At 46.2% G+C, this 22,126-nt stretch overlaps 1 protein-coding gene across 5 annotated transcripts in view; it reads right to left on the bottom strand.

Annotated features, from left to right (window-relative positions):
• Nucleotides 1-8,308: 8,308 nt before the first annotated feature.
• The window catches only part of LOC134969577 (fatty acyl-CoA hydrolase precursor, medium chain-like), a 131,164-nt gene continuing 117,346 nt past the window's right edge, over nt 8,309-22,126 (bottom strand). For all 5 annotated transcript variants that reach the window (XM_063945624.1, XM_063945623.1, XM_063945622.1 and 2 more), the window contains 2 exons: nt 12,722-12,794; nt 8,309-9,019 (listed from right to left, as the gene is read on the bottom strand). In XM_063945624.1, coding sequence (XP_063801694.1) covers nt 8,833-9,019; nt 12,722-12,794 — 260 coding nt within the window. In that variant the 3' untranslated portion in view covers nt 8,309-8,832. The remainder of the gene's footprint in view (nt 9,020-12,721; nt 12,795-22,126) is intronic.

A 22,126-nucleotide genomic window follows, 5' to 3' on the forward strand; every position in this document is an offset into this window, starting at 1 on the left:
AATTTCCACTTTGACCACTGTGTGTATATGAGTATATATACTGTGTATATAGATATGGATATATATATATATTACATGTGTGTGTGTGTAGCTTTATATATATATATATATATATATATATATATACTCATCTACACAGTATATATAGCTGGTAGCAGGTCCGGATTATAAGAAGGGCAACAGGGGTGGTAGCGGTGGGGGGGGGTTATGGCTAAAGTTTTGCCTAGGGCGCAAAAAAAAACCTTGCACCGCCCCTGCTCACAGTTATAACATGGCCTGTGCTGCGTTTGTGTGCGCTGCAGACTGCATATTCCAGCTTCCCTCCGTAACTTCTTTGTGCCCTGTTCTGATTGCTCGTGCAGCATGCATATGTGATTAGCAGAGTCTAAGGTCAGATTCTTTTCCCGTACTAAGGGGCTAATCAGACCTGATTGCTGCTGTGCATTTTCGCACAGTGGGCGATGAGGTCTGAACTGCACCAGCACATGCCAGAGATGCGATCAGCATCTCAGCCCAGCGATCGCCTCTGCCTGATTGACAGGCAGAGGCAGGGTCGGACTGGCCCACAGGGGCACAGGGGAAACCACCGGTGGGCCCCACTGCCTGTAGGCCCACCTTCTCCTTTAGGGATTAGGTTCCAAGGATGTATTCTAGTGCACTTTAATGATACATTATAAATATGTTACCTTATACTGCACAGGACTATGGGCCCAGCCCATGCACTCTCTCACGGTTAGGTGGGCCTCTGCGGCTGCACCTGCACTATTGCCTGGCCACATCCTTAAGTATGGGCCCGTACCACTGTATTTACCCGGTGGGCCCTTCTTGCCCCAGTCCCACACTGGGAGGGCCGGCAGCATTTGGCCACCGTTTTGGGGGAACCATGCGGGAAGGGGGCTGCCTGCAGCTGCTGCGACCCAGAGAGCGACGGGTAGCTCCCTGCCAGGTACAAAATCATTGCCACCGTGCAATGCTTTTGTACCTGTGCGGCGGGGGAAGGCCAGACATGCGGGGCGGTCTAGCTCTGTGCTGGGCGTCCCCCCACATGTCAGGGTGGCTGATCGCAGCTGTGCAAAATTTTGCACGGCTACGATCAGGTCTGAATTAGGCCCTAATTGTGCACGGACTGCGTCACTATGGGTGCTACATACAATGCGTTCTCTGATCAGCTCATCGGTTATGGTTCCAAAATTTAGTTTTTGCTAACAGTGGACCATACTTGCCTACCCTCCCGGAATGGCCGGGAGGCTCCAGAAAATCGGGTGACCCTCCCGGCCCCCCGGAAAGGTGGGCAAGCCTCCCGCTTTACCCCTCGGCCGCCCGCAGCAGAGAACAAGTGGGCGGCCCGAGGGGGTCCGATGACGCGATTGCGTCATCGTAGCTCCGCCCCCCGCTATGCAGAGCCTCGTTTCTCGGCACAGCACAGCGGGGGGTGGAGTCATGATGACGCAACCCTGATGCAACGCCCCCGGACCGTCCATCCTGCTGCCCGCCACGCCCCTATGCACCTACAATGCTGCCTCCTCCCGGAGGAGGAGGCAGCAAAGTAGGCAAGTATGCAGTGGACACATATGATTGTATATTTTCCCCAGTTTTCTGATTCATAGAATTAAATGTGTGTCTGTCCATTATTACGTTTTTAACAGGCATACAAATCTCTTCAAACTTTGCAAGCAATATATCTGGGTCTTCCTTGTCTTCCTCCTGTGCATATGTAAATGTGTCTGCTTTAATAACTGCTTCTGCCCCTGCCAAGTTTAGCAGTGTGTAGGCTTGTACCTTATGTGATTTGTCAGACTGTCCAGCAATGCGGTACACAGCCTATTCTCTCCCGAACTGCACCCATCTGTCAGCGATGTTTTCATCAAACACAAGGGGGTCAATCCGGTGAAGTCTTTGAGCCATGGTTTCCCACTTCTGTCACCATGTAGATGTACTGTAAATCGGGTAATACAATACTCATGTACTCTGGAGTGCTGAATAACACATTTACTTGGTTTCACATCAGGAACTGAACTAACAAACAAACAAACAAACAAACAAACAAACAGGAAACTCCCTCCCATTACACATAGGCCCAGGTAGAGTCTCATCCTGCAGGGTCCTAGCAGGATACACATCTACATGGGTGCAGTGAAGGTAGGCCCCTACGCCTCCAAGCATCATTGCAGCAGCACCCACTATGGTTATACCCTTCGGTCTCATAGGCAAATGCAGGGGGAGGAGGGGGTTCTAGTTGCCTGGAAACCCCCCTCTTCTTGGCGAGCAGCTCTAATTATGACCACAATAGCAATAGTATATGATAGGGATACACTAGCAGCCGCCACATCATGCAGTTTGAGGGACAGAGTTGAACTGCTGCACATGCCCAGTGTAGCAGCTCCTTCTAACAAGTTTTCCGTGTGTGGATCTGAGTCCTCAGTCAGTGCACTGGACCGGGCAGTAGCTGCCAGGAAGAAGAGACAGGAGCCTTACCATGACTGTGTGGTTAGAAAGTGCAGTGGCGCTGCGAGGGAAGGGGGTAAGTGGGTCCTAATTACCAGGGCCCAAGCTGCTGGAGGGGCTCAGCGGGGTCTCGGCTCTGCTGCCCTCCCTTGAGTATACTTATTCCTATGGCCGGTGCCATTTTTCCAGTGACATCTTTGAGAAAATAGCGCCACACATTGAAAGAAAAGACTCTGGCACCAGAGTCTTTGCTCTATAGCGCACAGGCGCCAACTTCCCAAATATCACTGGGAAGGTGGCTCCGGTCATAGTGAGGGACACATTTCTTGGAGCAAGCACAGTAGGAAGCAGGTGCTCCCCCCCCCCCCCCTCCACCAGTATGAGAAAGGCGGCCATCTCAGCTTCCCCTGCATGAGAATTATTATATTTTTTAATGACATACAGTAGTGCCTAATTCCGCATGGATTGCAAATCAGCAAAATTAGCACCAAAAAAAAACGTAAAAATGCAAATTCTGCAACTTAAATAGCAAAAACTGAGAAAGAAAAAACAATTTCTGAGACTTAGCAAAAACTGCGTATGCACAAAAGTAGGCGTGTAGGGGGCGTACTAAAGGGCTGGACTCGCAAAAACTACGATCAGAGGCGTGTTGTGAGCGTATGCTAATGGTCGGTGGGCGGTGCATTCGCAATTTTTACAACAGATTGCACATTTCTGATGTGCAGTTTCTGAGTAACTACAGGTCTACCTTAAAAATTGCACAAGCTGACCTCAGTTGCAGACTGCAATCATTGCTTCATTACATCCAGCTGAAGAAGCTCACGCCTCAGACCACAAATCACTTCATTCAGCTGTATTGGAACTTAGAAACATGTAAGGTATTATTTAACTCTGTAACACATGTTGATTGTGAAAAAATATGTTACTAACCGATTTGTGTTTACACTAATAGGCCCTACACATTCGGCGATGTGCCGCCGAGCTACCCGACCACCGATACGGGCGACGGGCGACCCGGCGGCGGGGGGGCAGTGACGGGGGGAGTGAAGTTTCTTCACTCCCCCCGTCACCCGGCTCCGTAGACTTGCAGGCAAATATGGACGATCTCGTATAGCCGACATGGCCCCAGCGATGAACGAACGTGGGGCCGCACATCGTTCATCGCTGGTGCCTCCACACTGCACGATATGAACGTTATCTCGTTCATTAATGAACGAGTACGTTCATATCGTGCAGTGATATCGGCATGTGTGTAGGGCCCTTTACTAACAATCGAGGTTTGACAACCACACTATTTGATAGAAACAAATGTAAAATAACCTTTACAAGCATTTTGCTTAGTAGTATCTGCTGAATGACATTTAGCTTCCTAACATTTTTGTGGTTTTTTTTAAACAACCAACATTTTTTTGTTAAACAAAACATACCCACATACATTTTTTTATTTTTTAAATTTGATTTGTGCACTACACACATAAACATATGTTGAAGAACAGCAACGCCATCTTTTTATTTTCAAGTTTTGCAAATTCTGCTCCGTTTGTATACTTATTGAAACAAATATTTACACATAATTCCTTAAAGTAAGGTTCTGTATGTAATACCCCTTTCACACCGCAGCTATAACCCGGTAAATTGACGGTTTTTAAGCCTTCCAAAACGGGTCTAGCTGCGGTCTGAAAGTGCCACATTGAATTTACCGGTTACAGAATACTGGTATTTTAAAACGTGCAAAAAGCAGGGTCCTACGCGGTTCAAACCCGTTTTATTGTGCAATGTGAAAGTCTCAGAAACGGTATTTCCAAGCCACAGAAGGTGATAGGCTGTCTCCATGTGTGATGTCACCAGGCAGAAGCAGGAAATAAACTGGAGGAAACACATGAGAGTGAAGAAGCATTTTATGCTGTTTTATTATACAGAAGAGAGTTTAAAATGGCAAATTGGAGTGATGAGGAGGTTAGGGAGCTGCTTAGGATCAGGGGATGAAGAAAAGGCTAGACAAATCACTGGGACAGTGAAGGATACAATAATGTACAAAAACTTGGTAAAGATGCTTGAAGCTGCTGGGTTCCAGCGTACGACTAGCCAAATTATTAATAAGTTTATTGTGTAAAATTGTCATATGTGTGGGCCAGAAAAGTCCATTTAAAATGACAACCACTGTTTTCTATGGGTGAAACGGGTTCAGTGTGAAAGGTACCAAAATGGTAATGAAACGGTAATATACCGGTTACAACATGCGATGTGAAAGGGGTTTAACTGCTCAGACCTGTTTTAAGAAACGTTTTAAAAGCAGGGTTTGCGATGTGAAAGCAGTATCAATAAAAGCAAAGAAACAATAATATGTAATGTTTGACCACTTCACAATAAAAAAACAACACTTTTTTTATATAAAAATGTTACTATTTTTTCCAAATTAAAATATTTTGACTCCAAAAAAAGTGTGTTTGTTAAAACATATACCAATAATTGCTGTTGCGTAGGGTTTAGAGCAGAGGTTCTCAAACTCTGTCCTCGGGGGCCCACACAGTGCATGTTTTGCCGGTCTCCTCACAGAATCGCAAGTGAAATAATTAGCTCCACCTGTGGACCTTTTAAAATGTGTCATTGAGTAATTAATACACCTGTGCACCTGCTGGGTTACCTGCAAAACATGCACTGTGTGTGCCCCCGAGGACAGAGTTTGAGAACCTCTGGTTTAGAGGCTAGAATTCACACTCTCTCTAGTTGAATATATTTGAACACAATGGGCATTAGTCAATGTTTGAAGAAAAACACTATGGTGTCTTTAAGATAATAATTGCTAAATTACCACAAGATCATTTGACCAATTAAGTGATGATTGCATTGATTTACAATTGTTGAGTAGTTTCTTTAATTTGGGTGCAGGAAAGTAGGTTGTGCAATTTTTAAGGAAAAAACAGTTGCTAGCAAAAAATGCAACATCAGAAACATGTACACAAAAATTGCAATTATTAGGATGGTTTTCAAAATATTTGCACATTTCACAAGGCCACCTTCTTTTTGTTAAATTAAATTAGTGTTGCAGTTTTTCCGTTTGGGCGTGCTTTCGCAATTTTGCTTTTGCTCGCAATTTTTGCTAATTTGTAATTTTTGCAATCCTTACTGAATTTGCCCCATTATTTTTATTAGATGCGGACATGCCAATTTTATAGGCCATGCCATCTATTAATTACCGGGGCTCTCTACGCCCCTGAGAGAGTGCAGTTCTGTCTCCTACAGGTTCTATTATGTTTGTATATTTACTTATTATGGGATGTTTAACCTTTTGCTGACCATGCATATTATTTATGTTAGTTCATACTTGCCTACCTGACCCTCTCCATGAGGGAGAAAATGCTCTGTTCCTGGACTTTCCTGGTAATGTATGATTGCCATCACCTGTGGTGAAACACCTTTCTTAGCAATTAACTAGCTCACCACAGGTGATGGCAATCATACATTACCAGGAAAGTCCAGGAACAGAGCATTTTCTCCCTCATGGAGAGGGTCAGGTAGGCAAGTATGTGTTAGTTTAATATGTTTGATACAGTCTATATACCATACACTATCTATACTGCTCATTATTAAAACAGGACTGCATACCAGGGGCGGATTGGGAACAAAAAGCGGCCCTGGAAAAATTTGTACTAGTGGCCCCACATGGGCAGCACCAGAGGTGTAAGGCATACTTGCCTACCTGACCCTCTCCATGAGGGAGAAAATGCTCTGTTCCTGGACTTTCCTGGTAATGTATGATTGCCATCACCTGTGGTGAAACACCTTTTTTTTATCAATTAACTAGCTCACCACAGGTGATGGCAATCATACATTACCAGGAAAGTCCAGGAACAGAGCATTTTCTCCCTCATGGAGAGGGTCAGGTAGGCAAGTATGGTGTAAGGTCTAGCCATGGGCCATGGCAGCAGCACCCTCCCCCCAAGACTTTCCAGATAGTGGGCATGTCCAGCATCAAGGGGGAAATTAGAAGGAAATAAAATTAAATATTATGAGCACATTATATGATTGTTATGATTCCAGCACTCCTGGCCAGAGGAGATCTTATGATAATGACCGGAGCACTGGAATGGAATGCTGGTAATGGGAGCAGGAAAGAATAATAGCCCCTGGCGCCCTAACTCTGTTGTCTCACCCGTGCTATCGGAAATCCCTTGCGAGACTATGGTTTCTTGAGCCCTTGGCAGCCACGTTTGAAGGGCGGATTATGTCTGCCCAACTCCGGTGCCCCCCGGTCTTAATGAGAGACAAAGGGAAATCCGAGGCAGGATGATAACAAGAGGACCTCTAACTAACAAACAGGCCAGGGGCTACGAGCTAACTAACAAAACCTAAAGTATGTGCGGAAAAACCGCCAGGAAAAAAGACAACCAAAATCCACTTGTCCAATACTCCTACCCAGCACCGCCGGATACCAGAGTGGACCTGTGGAAGCTGAACCCTCCGCAAAATGCTCCAAACACAAATAATAAAGGGTAAAGCGGCCAAGCCGCTACACACGGCAAAGCCGCGACTCACGAACACCACTGGATGTTAAACGGTGATCAGTCAGGACTCCAGGGACGAGATGACTTCTCCCAAGTACAGGACTTCAGAAGACTGGAACGACCGGATACAGCAGGACTGGATACAGACTCTCAGCAAACAAAGGCAGCATGCAGGAAGCTATTACCGGCGTCTGTGAGAAGCCCTGAGAGTGTATTTAAACAGGAGTCCTCCAATCAGCTGCTGACAGAGCTGATAGCATAAATGCCGTGCAGCTGCCTTGCTGCACGGCCAGAGAACAGGTGCACCATAAATTCAAATGGACCCAGCAACGGGGAACGCGGTCCGCCAGTGGCGTCCCCGTTGCTAGGGTCCGTGCGGCTCAGCGCGCCCGGCGTCTAGCGTTGCCAGGGAGCCGGTGGCTGTACGCGCACGGCGTCCCTGGTTGCTAGGCGCCGGGCCGCGCAGACGAGCGGACCCCGGCGCCTAACAATGATACACATTTAGAATTTAGGAAACTATATCATTCTGTAGAAAGATATATTTTCTTGCTTATTACACCAACAGTATCTCAATCACTATTCCCTCAATCTTATATGTCAGCCAAGCAGGCAGACAGAGCATACACTAGATCACAGGTTCTCAAACTCGGTCCTCAGGACCCCACACAGTGCATGTTTTGCAGGTCTCCTCACAGAATCGCAAGTGAAATAATTAGCTCCACCTGTGGACCTTTTAAAATGGGTCAGTGAGTAATTAATACACCTGTGCACTTGCTGGGTTACCTGCAAAACATGCACTGTGTGGGGTCCTGAGGACCGAGTTTGAGAACCCCTGCACTAGATCATCTGCAATCACAGGCTAAGTGGCAAAGTAATTTTCATATATGCAAATTATTTAGCATCTTATTCATTATGTCTATAAAAAGGACCACATGTTCTCAAACAAAACAGGCCCCACAGGTGCGTCGGCCCACCGGGAATCTTCCCTGTAAACCCTATGGCCAATCCGCCTCTGCTGCAGACACTACCCAGTATATAAAGAAAATAGGTGTACATATATGTCCAGGGTCGGTACTAGGTTCTTCTACCACTCCCCAAACTCCTGCACTTGCTCCAAAGTTCCGCAGAGGGCGAGATTGTGGAATGTATTTTCAAATCTTCCTCTCGAAATCCTGCGTTTGCCTCTGGGTTTTCGCTACTGCGTTAATGAACATTTCCATAACAACAAAAGCACGGATTTTACACATCTGTTTCCATAATAATATCTGCACTTTAAATTTATTATGCAATTTTCTTTATTTTAGGTGTTTGTATGAGACGCATAAAATGTGTAGTTGAAAAATAGACAAAAAGACAACTTACTGCATCAAATGTGCCTTTATTGACGTCAGAATGTGCAAGATATGGACTCTATAATTCCCCATCCCTGGACTACATAATGATCTCTGCAGTGCTGGACTATTATCAGCAGTCACAATGTGTAAAAGACGAGTCCTTACCCCAAGTCTGTGGGTGCCAGAAAGGGGGAGATAGAGCACTTCTAATGCTTTCTCCTACAGTAGATGACTTTTCAAAATGTTTGCAGGTTTCCCTAGAAGGGGCAGGGCTTAGTGATGTAATCACATTCCTGATGCAATGACATCATCAAGTCCCTCTCCTACCAGATCTGACCGACAGCAACTATAAGAGGGGAAAGCTTTGTTTCCTCTCCTATTAGATTAGTTTCCGCTATTATTTGAATCCTTTCAGTGCTTAGGACAAGTCCCACTCATCCTTAGCAGTGAACGAGTTATGATAACAGTTTCACTTTAAAAGTATCCCATATTATAGTACAGACAGACAAGGATATTATAATAGAAATAAGCAAGGATCACGGAGAGATCTACAGTTCTGTATGGTCTCCTCTTTCCCCTGACAGTGCTCGGATTTTCTCATTAAGGATCTCGGTCCAGAATTTAAACTTGTCCTCCTTTAGCCTCTTAGATGATTTCTGTTTCTTGTTAATTTCCAGATAGCCTTCATCTATGTTGTAGAGTGCCCATTTTACCAGGCCAGGCCCATTCGGATCGCTGCAGACAATAAAGGCAATCACTTTCCATTAATCTTGGTTCTATTTTGTGGCGTGAAGGATAAATGTGTATAACACTTGATGAAGAAGGTGCAACGGATAAGATGCGTAACACAAGAGTTACAGTGGTACTGTGGTGTCAGTGGTACTGTATGTCGGTGGTACTGTAGTGTCAGTGGTACTGTATGTCGGTGGTACTGTAGTGTCAGTGGTACTGTAGTGTCAGTGGTACTGTATGTCGGTGGTACTGTAGTGTCAGTGGTACTGTATGTCGGTGGTACTGTAGTGTCAGTGGTACTGTATGTCGGTGGTACTGTAGTGTCGGTGGTACTGTAGTGTCAGTGGTACTGTATGTCGGTGGTACTGTAGTGTCAGTGGTACTGTATGTCGGTGGTACTGTAGTGTCAGTGGTACTGTATGTCGGTGGTACTGTAGTGTCAGTGGTACTGTATGTCGGTGGTACTGTAGTGTCGGTGGTACTGTAGTGTCAGTGGTACTGTATGTCGGTGGTACTGTAGTGTCAGTGGTACTGTATGTCGGTGGTACTGTAGTGTCAGTGGTACTGTATGTCGGTGGTACTGTAGTGTCGGTGGTACTGTAGTGTCAGTGGTACTGTATGTCGGTGGTACTGTAGTGTCGGTGGTACTGTATGTCGGTGGTACTGTAGTGTCAGTGGTACTGTATGTCGGTGGTACTGTAGTGTCGGTGGTACTGTAGTGTCAGTGGTACTGTATGTCGGTGGTACTGTAGTGTCGGTGGTACTGTAGTGTCAGTGGTACTGTATGTCGGTGGTACTGTAGTGTCGGTGGTACTGTATGTCGGTGGTACTGTAGTGTCAGTGGTACTGTATGTCGGTGGTACTGTAGTGTCAGTGGTACTGTATGTCGGTGGTACTGTAGTGTCAGTGGTACTGTATGTCGGTGGTACTGTAGTGTCAGTGGTACTGTATGTCGGTGGTACTGTAGTGTCAGTGGTACTGTATGTCGGTGGTACTGTATGTCGGTGGCAGCTCTATGTCCCCACACTACTAGTTTATATCATAACAGCTGGAGAGCCGCAGATCCAGGGCTGGGACAGGGGCAGGCAGAAGAGGACCAGCCCTGAATACGTTTTCAGGGTTTTATCGCATTTTCGTATGTATTAACACCACCGCGTTTTCACTGCACAGGGTATCGCCATCTGTGTGATAACGCTCATGGTGCATATCGCAGTGTGTACCCTCCTTTACTCCTATTAACAATTACACACACACATTGGGGGTCATTCCAAGTTGATCGCAGCAGGAACTGTGTTAGCAGTTGGGCAAAACCATGTGCACTGCAGGGGAGGCAGATATAACATGTGCAGAGAGAGTTAGATTTGGGTGTGGTGAGTTCAATCTGCAATCTAAATTGCAGTGTAAAAATAAAGCAGACAGTATTTACCCTGCACAGAAACAAAATAACCCACCCAAATCTAACTCTCTCTGCACATGTTATATCTGCCTCCCCTGCAGCAGTGACGTGCGGTGAGGTCAGGGGCTGGGGAGGCACTGCAGCTAAACCCCCCCCCCCCCCCCCGGGAAAAAAAAGTGCAGTCCCCCCACACCACTGAAACCAGCACCAGGCAGAACCAGCCAGGGGGGATAATGCCATAGCAGGGGAGACACTAAGTGTGGGGTCCCACTGCCACGCCATTAAACACCCCCCAAACCAGTCAGCCCAGGGCTGGAATTCCTCGGAAAGTGGGGCCCCCAAAAAATCAAAATGGGGTCCCCCCTCTCGAGCAACAACCGCTATGCCCCGCACCCCTGGTGGCGGTGGGTGCAGGGTTCATTGTATGCTTATACTGTTCTTTACAGGTGGCCTACAGATCCCAGCAAGCCTGCCCCAGCACGCTGGCACTTGGAGAACCACAAGTGCCAGCATGCCCGGACATAAATGGCCCACTGGCACCTGTAGTCCACCTGCAAGGAATAGTAATATTGTTCTTTACAGGTGGCCTACAGGACCCAGCAAGCCTGCCCCAGCATGCTGGCACTTGGAGAACCACAAGTGCCAGCATGCCCGGACATAAAGGGCCCGCTGGCACCTGTAGTCCACCTGTAAAGAAAATATATATAAAAAAAAACACTACACATTCTTTAAAAAAACCTTTATTAAACTGGGTCTTCACCTGGGGGTGGCGGCCTTTAAGCTCTTTTGCGTGGCCGCCGCCTTCACAGGGCTTCCGGCGTCTTCACCTGGGGGGGCGCCACCTCCCCAGGGCTTCTGGCGTCTTCCTCCGGCGTCTTCACCTGGTGGGCGGCGGCTGCTAAGCTCTTTTGCATAGCCGCCGCCCATCCAGGACTTCCAGCGTCTTCACCTGGTGGGCGGCGGCTGCTAAGCTCTTTTGCATAGCCGCCGCCCATCCAGGACTTCCACGACGTCTTCGATCTTCAGGAGCTCTTCTCTGCTCCTCCTCCGCCATCGGACTGACAGCCGCTGCCTCGCGCTGACTTATATAAGTCAGCGGGAGGGGGCGGGGCGATGACGCGGCGAGCCATGATTGGCTCGCGGCGGCCATCTTGAATTAAAAAAATTACGCTGAGGCGCCATTTTTCAAATAGGTACCGCTTCCACTGCCAAACTCTGCACATAAGCCTGAATGCCGCGTCCCGCTGCTGCATCCCGCACCTCCGTCGCCTGCACCTCCGCCGCCACCGACGCCCACACAGTGATTGACAGCGGATCCAGTGACGGATCCGCTGGCCAATCACTGTGGCCTCACTCACAGGGACGTGCTTTCATAGGTTGAAAGCACGTCCCTGTTGGAAAGCCGCACCTCTAATGGTGCCGCTTTCCCATGTTATTTCAATGGGCTTTTCCTGCCCATTGCTAGGCCCCGCCTGCGCCCGCCCCTTGCTCCCATATATTTTCCCAATCACTACGGGAGGCACCACGATCGGTGCCTCCCAAACTGATTAGGAACACTTTAATGATGAGCAAAATAATAAAGAAGATACTTATGTGTCATAAGTATCTTCTTTGTATTATTTTACTCATTAATGACAGGGGAGGCACTGCCTCCCCTGACTGCACGTCCCTGCCCTGCAGTGCACATGGTTTTGCCCAACTGCTAACAAAATTCCTGCTGCGATCAATTTGGAATTACCCCCATTGTGCCTAAATCCCAGTTGATCGCAGCAGCAAATTTGTTAGCAATTGGGCAAAACCATGTGCACTGCAGGGGGTGCAGATATAACATGTGCAGAGAGAATAAGATTTCGGTGGATTATTTTGTTTCTGTGCAGGGTAAATACTGGATGCTTTATTTTTACACTGCAATTTAGATTTCAGTTTGAACACACCCCACCCAAATCTCACTCTCTCTGCACATGTTATATCTGTACCCCTGCAGTGCACATGGTTTTACCCAACTGCTAACATATTTGCTTCTGCGATCACCTCAGAATTAGGCCCTAAATCTCATAAAACAGAACACCAATCCCCTCGCTCCCAACAGAGCCTATACTGCTAACACTGCGTATGTGACCCTCCAGTTTCTCCTTCTTAATGTAAGATGTGAGCCATAAACCATAACTGTAATATATAAGCCCCCCAATGTAACATTACGGCAGCAGCTATGAGCGGTTTGGCATATTTGCCCTGTTTCGGCATTGCACAGGCGGCCTATGCCTGGCGTACAGACAATGATATAACAGCATTAAGTTCTACGCTCTTACCCATTACGGGCAAAGTTTGCCCAATAACCCATGATTGTTCTGCTTAGGGCTTTTTCTTCATCGGTAGCGTCACCTTGGGAAGAAATGAAAAAGATTTTTTAGTGGTTAAAATTCTAATAACTATTAAAAGGACTTTAAAAAGGAACAGATATAAACCCCCCCCCCCCCCCCCCCCACAATACAGGTTTTTTCTAAACGCATCTGTTTCAGTGCGGCTTAAAACATTTATTAACATTTGTTGGTGTCAGTTATGAAACCCCTGTAAAGGGGAACTGCCCATTCATACTGTGACGTCTGCACCGGTCCCTGCACCTGCCGGATTCACTGCACAGGTGCTGGGACTCTAGGACTGGCTGTCTCCTCTCCGGGCAAGGGGGCAACAACAGCCCCCGTACCAAACGTATGTAGGAGCCGCCACTGGAAAATATCAAAGATGTGCGGCGGGCACTTTTCATGTTTTGTGTTTTGGTTTTGGTTCTAATTCCCTGCTCGTGTTTTGGTTTTGGATTGGTTTTGCCAAAACCACCCTTTCGTGTTTTGGTTTGGATCTGGATGATTTTTTTTAAAAACATAAAAACGTCTAAAATCACCTAATTTGGGGGTAATTTTGATCCTATGGTATTTATTACCCTCAATAACATTAATTTCCACTAATTTTCAGTCTATTCTGAACACCTCACACCTCACAATATTGGCCCTCATTCCGAGTCGTTCGCTCGGTAATTTTCATTGCATCGCAGTGAAATTCCGCTTAGTACGCATGCGCAATATTCGCACTGCGACTGCGCCAAGTAATTTTACAATGGAGATAGTATTTTTACTCACGGCTTTTTCTTCGCTCCGGCGATCGTAGTGTGATTGACAGGAAATGGGTGTTACTGGGCGGAAACACGGCGTTTTAGGGGCGTGTGGATAAAAACGCTACCGTTTCCGGAAAAAACGCAGGAGTGTCCGGAGAAACGGGGGAGTGTCTGGGCGAACGCTGGGTGTGTTTATGACGTCAAACCAGGAACGACAAGCACTGAACTGATCGCAGATGCCGAGTAAGTCTGAAGCTACTCTGAAACTGCTAAGTAGTTTGTAATCGCAATATTGCGAATACATCGTTCGCAATTTTAAGAAGCTAAGATACACTCCCAGTAGGCGGCGGCTTAGCGTGTGCAACTCTGCTAAAATCGCCTTGCGAGCGATCAACTCGGAATGAGGGCCATTGTTTTTAGGCCAAAACGTTGCACCGACTAAGCTAAGCGACACAAGTGTGCGGCACAAACACCTGGCCCATTTAGGAGTGGCACTGCAGTGGCAAACAGGATGGCAGAATTAAAAAAAGGCCCCAAACAGCACATCATGCAAAGAAGAAAAAGAGGTGCAATGAGGTAGCTGTATGACTAAGCTAAGAGACACAAGCGTGCGGCACAAACACCTGGCCCATCTAGGGTTGGAACTGCACCAGCATAGTTGTTATGGCCTCAGTAAACCGCTTTGCAACAGGGCATATATATATATATATATGGGTGTGGTTCATCAAATCGACAGTATCTAGGTCGACAATGTGTAGGTCGACCACTATAGGTCGACAGTCACTAGGTCGACATGGATGGAAGGTCGACAGGGTTTCTAGGTCGACATGTGCTAGGTCGACAGGTCTAAAGGTCGACATGAGGGAACTATGGCGGGATGCGATGACGGGGGAGGAGCAGGATGACCCTCGTTTTACACATATGATGGTGAGCACCTGGACACTGATTGAATGGACAGGTTTTTGCACTTTGTTAATTGGTGATTGTATTGGTATATATATATATGTGGTGTTTGGCTATGGCCGAGTACACTGATGGCTATTCCCATGATGAAGGTGCTTCAGCACCGAAACAGCTGTAGGAGCTGCCACTCGTTTGATGCATTGAACTGCTAAGTATCATTTGATTATCTATGCCTATGCTTGCACATTGGACTTTTGGAAAATTGATATGGATTAAATGAATTAAAATTTTTGCTACTTATGGTTTATGTGGAAGGTCCACAAACTACTTTATACTGATTGTCTCACCGTGTACCCAGCAAAAGATTGGAAAGTATGTGCGATTTATCTCGCTTCTTATATATATATATATATATATATGGCAGTATCACTGGAATTATATGGCAGTACCACTGGACATATATGGCAGGATCCCTGGACTGGATTTATACGCCTGTACCACTGGAATTATACGGCAGGATCACTGGAATTATACGGCAGGATCAGTGGATTTATACGGCAGTATCACTGGACATATACGGCAGTATCACTGGACTGGATTTATACGCCTGTACCACTGGAATTATACGCCAGTACCACTGGAATTATACGTCAGGATCACTGGATTTATACGTCAGAACCACTTGAATTATACAGCAGGATCACTGGAATTATACGGCAGTATCAATGGACATATACGGCAGTATGACTGGATATATGCGGCAGTATCACTGGACTGGAGTTATACGTGAGTACCACTGTAATTATACGGCAGGATCACTGTAATTATACGGCATGATCACTGGATTTGTGCGGCAGTACTGCTGGACATATAAAGCAGTATCAATGGACATATACGGCAGTATCACTAGACATATACGGCAGTATCACTGGACTTATACGCCAGTATCACTGGAATTATACAGAAGGATCACTGGATTTATATGCCTGTACCACTGGAATTATATGGCAGGATCACTGGAATTATACGGCAGTACCGCTGTTCATATACGGCAGTATCAATGGACATGTACGGCAGTATCTCTGGAATTATACGGCAGTATCTCTGGAATTATACGGCGTTATCACTGGACATATATGGCAGTATCACTGAATTTATACGCCAGTACCACTGGAATTATACGGAAGGATCACTGGATTTATACAGCAGTACTACTGGAATTATACGGCAGGATCACTGGAATTATACAGCAGTTTTATTGGACATATACGGCAGTATCACTAGACATATATGGCAGCATCACTGGACTGGATTTATACGCCAGTACTACTGGAATTATACGGCAGGATCACTGGGATTATACGGCAGGATCACTGTGTCACGATCCAGGTAATTCCTTATTAGTATTTACCTTCCAAATGCCTCCTGAGACTGTCCCTGTGGTCGCTGTGCGTGTCTGGGTGCATGTGATTCTGCTACTGCGGCCTTCATCACCATTGTTACACCTTTCCTATAGTAGTTTATTCCCCTTCTGTGTGTGTGTTCATGGGCGCAGCCATGTTGGATGCAATCACATGTTCCAGCTCCTCCAATCTACTGGCTCTGAAATCTGCATAATTGCCCAGCCAATGCCTGCATAGCTGCAGGTATAAGTATCCTGTGTCTGGGCCAGATAGATGTCAGTGCTTCAATGGTCTTCAGTGTTTCCAGTGAGCAGTTCTCCCATGGACTTTCTCTGCAGTACAGCATGACTCCCTGGTGATTACACTCTGCAGGGTAACCCGACTCTCCAGTGATTAACCCTCTACAGTCCACCCTGATTCACCTGGGTCAGAACTTTGGCTTTCCAGCAGCCTTCCTCCATTTACATTCTCTGTATTCCTGCGCACTCCAGCTTCATTACTCATCTTCCAGCGAACCCCAGCTTAATTTATTGTTTACAGAACTTTCCTCCATATTCCAGGTTACTGGTCTTTACCAAATGTGCACCTAATTATCACGTGTGACTTTCTATTGTTCTTTTGCACGTTATTTGACTTTTTATTTAATAAAAGCACTTAAGGCATTTCCAGTTGTCGTGGTCACGCCCTCGGGCATTCATTGCTGCTGTCATTACGCATGTCCAGGAGTCACATAGTTCCTCCTAAGTTCAAATACCCGTCAGCCCCTACAACTGAGGCTCCCAGTCACGGTCTCCAACCCTCAGTTGTGACAGTAAGCACTGACCTAATGGATCTGGCCGGAGACCAGGCCCAAGCGTTTAACCCGATGCAACGACTTGCAGCACGCTTAGAACTTCTGGAGGCTGCACAGGGTCAAGTTTTTCGCTGTCTCCAGGGCCTTTCCACCCGGCTGGATGTAATCCAAGTAACCCTTAATGGTTCAGGGGCATCCAGTGTCCTGACTCTCAGTCAACTGTTGGTTCAGTTACAAGACCTTCTCTCTAGCATCGTTCCAGTAATTTCAAAGTGTCTCTGTGATACTCCTATTATCTCTGCTCCCATCTCCATGAAAGCCTACCCACAGTTTGCTGAGAACACAGATGCAACAGCTGCCAATCTCTCTATGTCCAAGTCGTTTCCCCTTGCTCCAAGTAAAGATAAGTTCCAGCGTAAGCCACGGTCTAGACTTTCTGAAGAGGAACGCAAGCGTCGCATGCAGTTTCAACTCTGCTTCTACTGTGGGGGTTCTGATCACTTTATTAAAGACTGTTCTCTCCGTAAGCCAAGGAAGTGGGATAGATCTCCACATCACAGCATTCATAGTTACAAACCTTCCTATGTGGAATCTTCAGCTCCTTCTGAGCCAGTCAAGAAAAATATAAAAGTTGATCAAAGAAAAACCCAATTCTACAATTGGGGTCCTGTGTCCAGGAGCCCCATTTCCAATTCCGGGAAACAAAAGAGATTTAATGAGACTTTCTTCACCAAAGGAAAATCTAATTCCGCAGCCCAAGACGGGGTGTCTGTTTCTGCAGCCCAAGACGGGGCGTCTGTTTCTGCAGCCCAAGACGGGGCGTCTGTTTCTACAGCTCCAGGAAAGGTATCCAATGTTCAAGCTCTACTAGGGGCATATGAGTCTTCTCAAAAAGGAGTTTCTGATCTGTCAACCCCAGGAGGGGTGCTGGAGAAAACAACCCTGAGAGAGGTGTCTGATTCGTCAACCCCAGGAGGGGTCACCGAAATTTCAGCCCCAAGCGAAGTATCCAGAGCCGAGTTCCCAGATGGAAATTTTGTGCTACAGAAGCAGTTATGAACTCCTGTTTGCCATTTTCAGAGAGCACCACCCTGTTGGCATCCAGCATGGACCAGGTCCAGGATGGTCTAACTGAACACTTGGATACCACTCATTCCGGTTCCAACCGGATTCTGACTCCTTCGGTTCCAGCCGATTCCAGTAAGCCTCCTTCGGTTCCAGCCGATTCCAGCACCTTCGAATCTAATCAAGTCCTATCCGTCAGTCCAAAGACTCCTCTGGTTCCAGCCAGTTCAAGTTCATCAGGATTCAATTCACATTCCGAAGGTGAATTTGTTAATGACTCAAGCTACATTATGGGAGGTCCTGCTCTTTCCTGTTATGCCTTCACGCATGAAGAGGTTCCAGAATTACCAAAAAGCTCTACAGGTCTCTGTATGAAAAGTCCTCGTTCTAGAACAAGATTTAATTTAAGCCTTAGTGGAGTGCTAGCTTCAAAAGCACAATTTTCTCGTACTTCTAATCCAGGAAAGGAACCTTCTACAGGTTATTCCTCAGTCCTTTCAGATGAAGAAGATTGGGAGGACTTCTAGCAATCCAGTTGCTTCAGGATTTCCACGCCAGATTTCCTCCTCAAGCCTAAGAAGTGTCCTGGGGTCACTCCTAAAGGGGAGGGTACTGTCATGATCCAGGTAATTCCTTATTAGTATTTACCTTCCAAATGCCTCCTGAGACTGTCCCTGTGGTCGCTGTGCGTGTCTGGGTGCATGTGATTCTGCTACTGCGGCCTTCATCACCATTGTTACACCTTTCCTATAGTAGTTTATTCCCCTTCTGTGTGTGTTCATGGGCGCAGCCATGTTGGATGCAATCACATGTTCCAGCTCCTCCAATCTACTGGCTCTGAAATCTGCATAATTGCCCAGCCAATGCCTGCATAGCTGCAGGTATAAGTATCCTGTGTCTGGGCCAGATAGATGTCAGTGCTTCAATGGTCTTCAGTGTTTCCAGTGAGCAGTTCTCCCATGGACTTTCTCTGCAGTACAGCATGACTCCCTGGTGATTACACTCTGCAGGGTAACCCGACTCTCCAGTGATTAACCCTCTACAGTCCACCCTGATTCACCTGGGTCAGAACTTTGGCTTTCCAGCAGCCTTCCTCCATTTACATTCTCTGTATTCCTGCGCACTCCAGCTTCATTACTCATCTTCCAGCGAACCCCAGCTTAATTTATTGTTTACAGAACTTTCCTCCATATTCCAGGTTACTGGTCTTTACCAAATGTGCACCTAATTATCACGTGTGACTTTCTATTGTTCTTTTGCACGTTATTTGACTTTTTATTTAATAAAAGCACTTAAGGCATTTCCAGTTGTCGTGGTCACGCCCTCGGGCATTCATTGCTGCTGTCATTACGCATGTCCAGGAGTCACATAGCTCCTCCTAAGTTCAAATACCCCACAGCCCCTACAACTGAGGCTCCCAGTCACGGTCTCCAACCCTCAGTTGTGACACACTGCAATTATACAGCAGGATCACTGGAATTATATGGCAGGATCACTGGATTTATACAACAGTACCACTGGAATTATACGGCAGGTATCACTGGAATTATACATCAGAATCACTGGAATTATACGGCAGTATCAATGGACATATACGGCAGTACCTCTGGATATATGCGGCAGTATCACTGGACTGGATTTATACACCAGTACCACTGGAATTATACGGCAGGATCACTGGAATTATACGGCACGATCACTGGATTTATACGGCATGATCACTGGATTTATACGGCATGATCACTGGATTTATACGGCAGTACTGCTGGACATATACAGCAGTATCAATGGACATATACGGCAGTATCTCTGGAATTATACAGCAGTATCACTGGACATATATGGCAGTATCCCTGGATTTATACGCCAGTACCACTGGAATTATACGGAAGGATCACTGGATTTATACGGCAGTACTACTGGAATTATACGGCAGGATCACTGGAATTATACAGCAGTACTGCTAGACATATACGGCAGTATCTCTGGAATTATACGGCAGTATCACTGGACATATATGGCAGTATCACTGGACTGGATTCATACGCCAGTACCACTGGAATTATACGGCAGGATCACTGGAATTATACGGTAGGATCACTGGAATTATACAGCAGTACCACTGGACATATACTGCAGTACCACTGGACATATACGGCAGTACCACTGGACATATACGGCAGTATCAATGGACATATACGGCAGTATCACTGGACATATACGGCAGGATCACTGGACTGGATTTATAAGTCAGTACCACTGGAATTATATGGCAGGATGACTGGAATTATACAGCAGGATCACTGGACATATACAGCAGTTTTATTGGACATATATGGCAGCATCACTGGACTGGATTTATACGCCAGTACCACTGGAATTAATACGGCAGGATCACTGGAATTATAAGGCAGGATCACTGGATTTATACACCAGTACCACTGGAATTATACAGCAGATATCACTGGAATTATACATCAGGATCACTGGAATTATACAGCAGTATCAATGGACATATACGGCAATACCTCTGGATATATGCGGCAGTATCACTGAACTGGATTTATACGCCAGTACCACTGGAATTATACGGCAGGATCACTGGAATTATACGGCATGATCACTGGATTTATACGGCAGTACTGCTGGACATATACAGCAGTATCAATGGACATATACGGCAGTATCACTGGACATATAAAGCAGTATCACTGGACTTATACGCCAGTATCACTGGAATTATACGGAAGGATCACTGGATTTATACGCCAGTACCACTGGAATTATATGGCAGGATCACTGGAATTATACGACAGTACCGCTGGACATATACGGCAGTATCAATGGACATATACAGCAGTATCTCTGGAATTAAACGGCAGTATCACTGGACTGGATTTATACGCCAGTACCACTGGAATTATACGTCAGGATCACTGGAATTATACAGCAGGATGACTGGAATTATACGGCAGGATCACTGTACATATACAGCAGTATCAATGGACATATACGGCAGCATCACTGGACTGGATTTATACGCCAGTACCACTGGAATTATATGTCAGGATCACTGGAATTATACGGCAGGATCACTGGAATTATACACCAGTAACACTGGAACTATACGGCAGGTAACACTGGAATTATACGTCAGAATCACTGGAATTATACGGCATGATCACTGGATTTATACGGCAGTACTGCTGGACATATACAGAAGTATCAATGGACATATACGGCAGTATCACTGGACATATACGGCAGTATCACTGGATATATACGGCAGTATCACTGGACATATACGGCAGTATCACTGGAATTACACGCCAGGACCACTGGAATTATACGGAAGGATCCCTGGATTAATATATGCCAGTACCACTGGAATTATACGACAGGATCACTGCAATTATACGTCAGTACCGCTGTACATATACGGCAGTATCTCTGGAATTATACGGCAGGATCACTGGACTGGATTTATACGGCAGTACCACTGGAATTATACGGCAGGATCACCGGAATTATACGGCAGGATGACTGGAATTATACGGCAGGATCACTGGACATATACAGCAGTATCAATGGACATATACGGCAGTATCACTGGACATATACGGCAGCATCACTGGACTGGATTTATATGCCAGTACCACTGGAATTATACGGCAGGATCACTGGGATTATACTGCAGGATCACTGGAGTTATATGCCAGGATCACTGCAATTATATAGCATGATCACTGGATTTATACACCAGTAACACTGGAATTATACGGCAGGTATCACTGGAATTATACGTCAGGATCACTGGAATTATACGGCAGTACCGCTGGACATATACGGCAGTATCAATGGACATATACAGTAGTATCACTGGACATATACGACAGTATCACTGGACTGGATTTATACGCTAGTACCACTTTATATATACGGCAGGATCACTGGAATTATACGGCAAGATCACTGGAATTATACGGCAGTACCCATGGACATATACAGCAGTATCAATGGACATATACGGCAGTATCAATGGACATTTAAGGCAGTATCACTGGACATATACGGCATTATCAATGGACATATACGGCAGTACCACTGGACATATACAGCAGCCCAGGGACACCACCACTGGACTGATGCAGGACAACACAGCACCACTGCAGTGGACTGGACTTATACAGCAGCACTGGACATATGGCAGCAGAGGACACCACCACTGTGACTGGACTGATGCAGCACAAGACACCACTACTGTATGATGCAGGACAACATAGCACCACTAAAATGGACTGGATTTATACAGCAGCATTGGACATATGGCAGCAGAGGACACAACCACTGTGACAGGACTGATGCAGCACATGACACTAACTCTGAACTGATGCAGGACACTGAGGACGGAGACACGTCCTCTCTCTACACTCTCCAATGC

Source organism: Pseudophryne corroboree, chromosome 11 (genome assembly GCF_028390025.1).
Source record: "Pseudophryne corroboree isolate aPseCor3 chromosome 11, aPseCor3.hap2, whole genome shotgun sequence".
Classification (NCBI taxonomy): Eukaryota; Metazoa; Chordata; class Amphibia; order Anura; family Myobatrachidae; genus Pseudophryne; species Pseudophryne corroboree.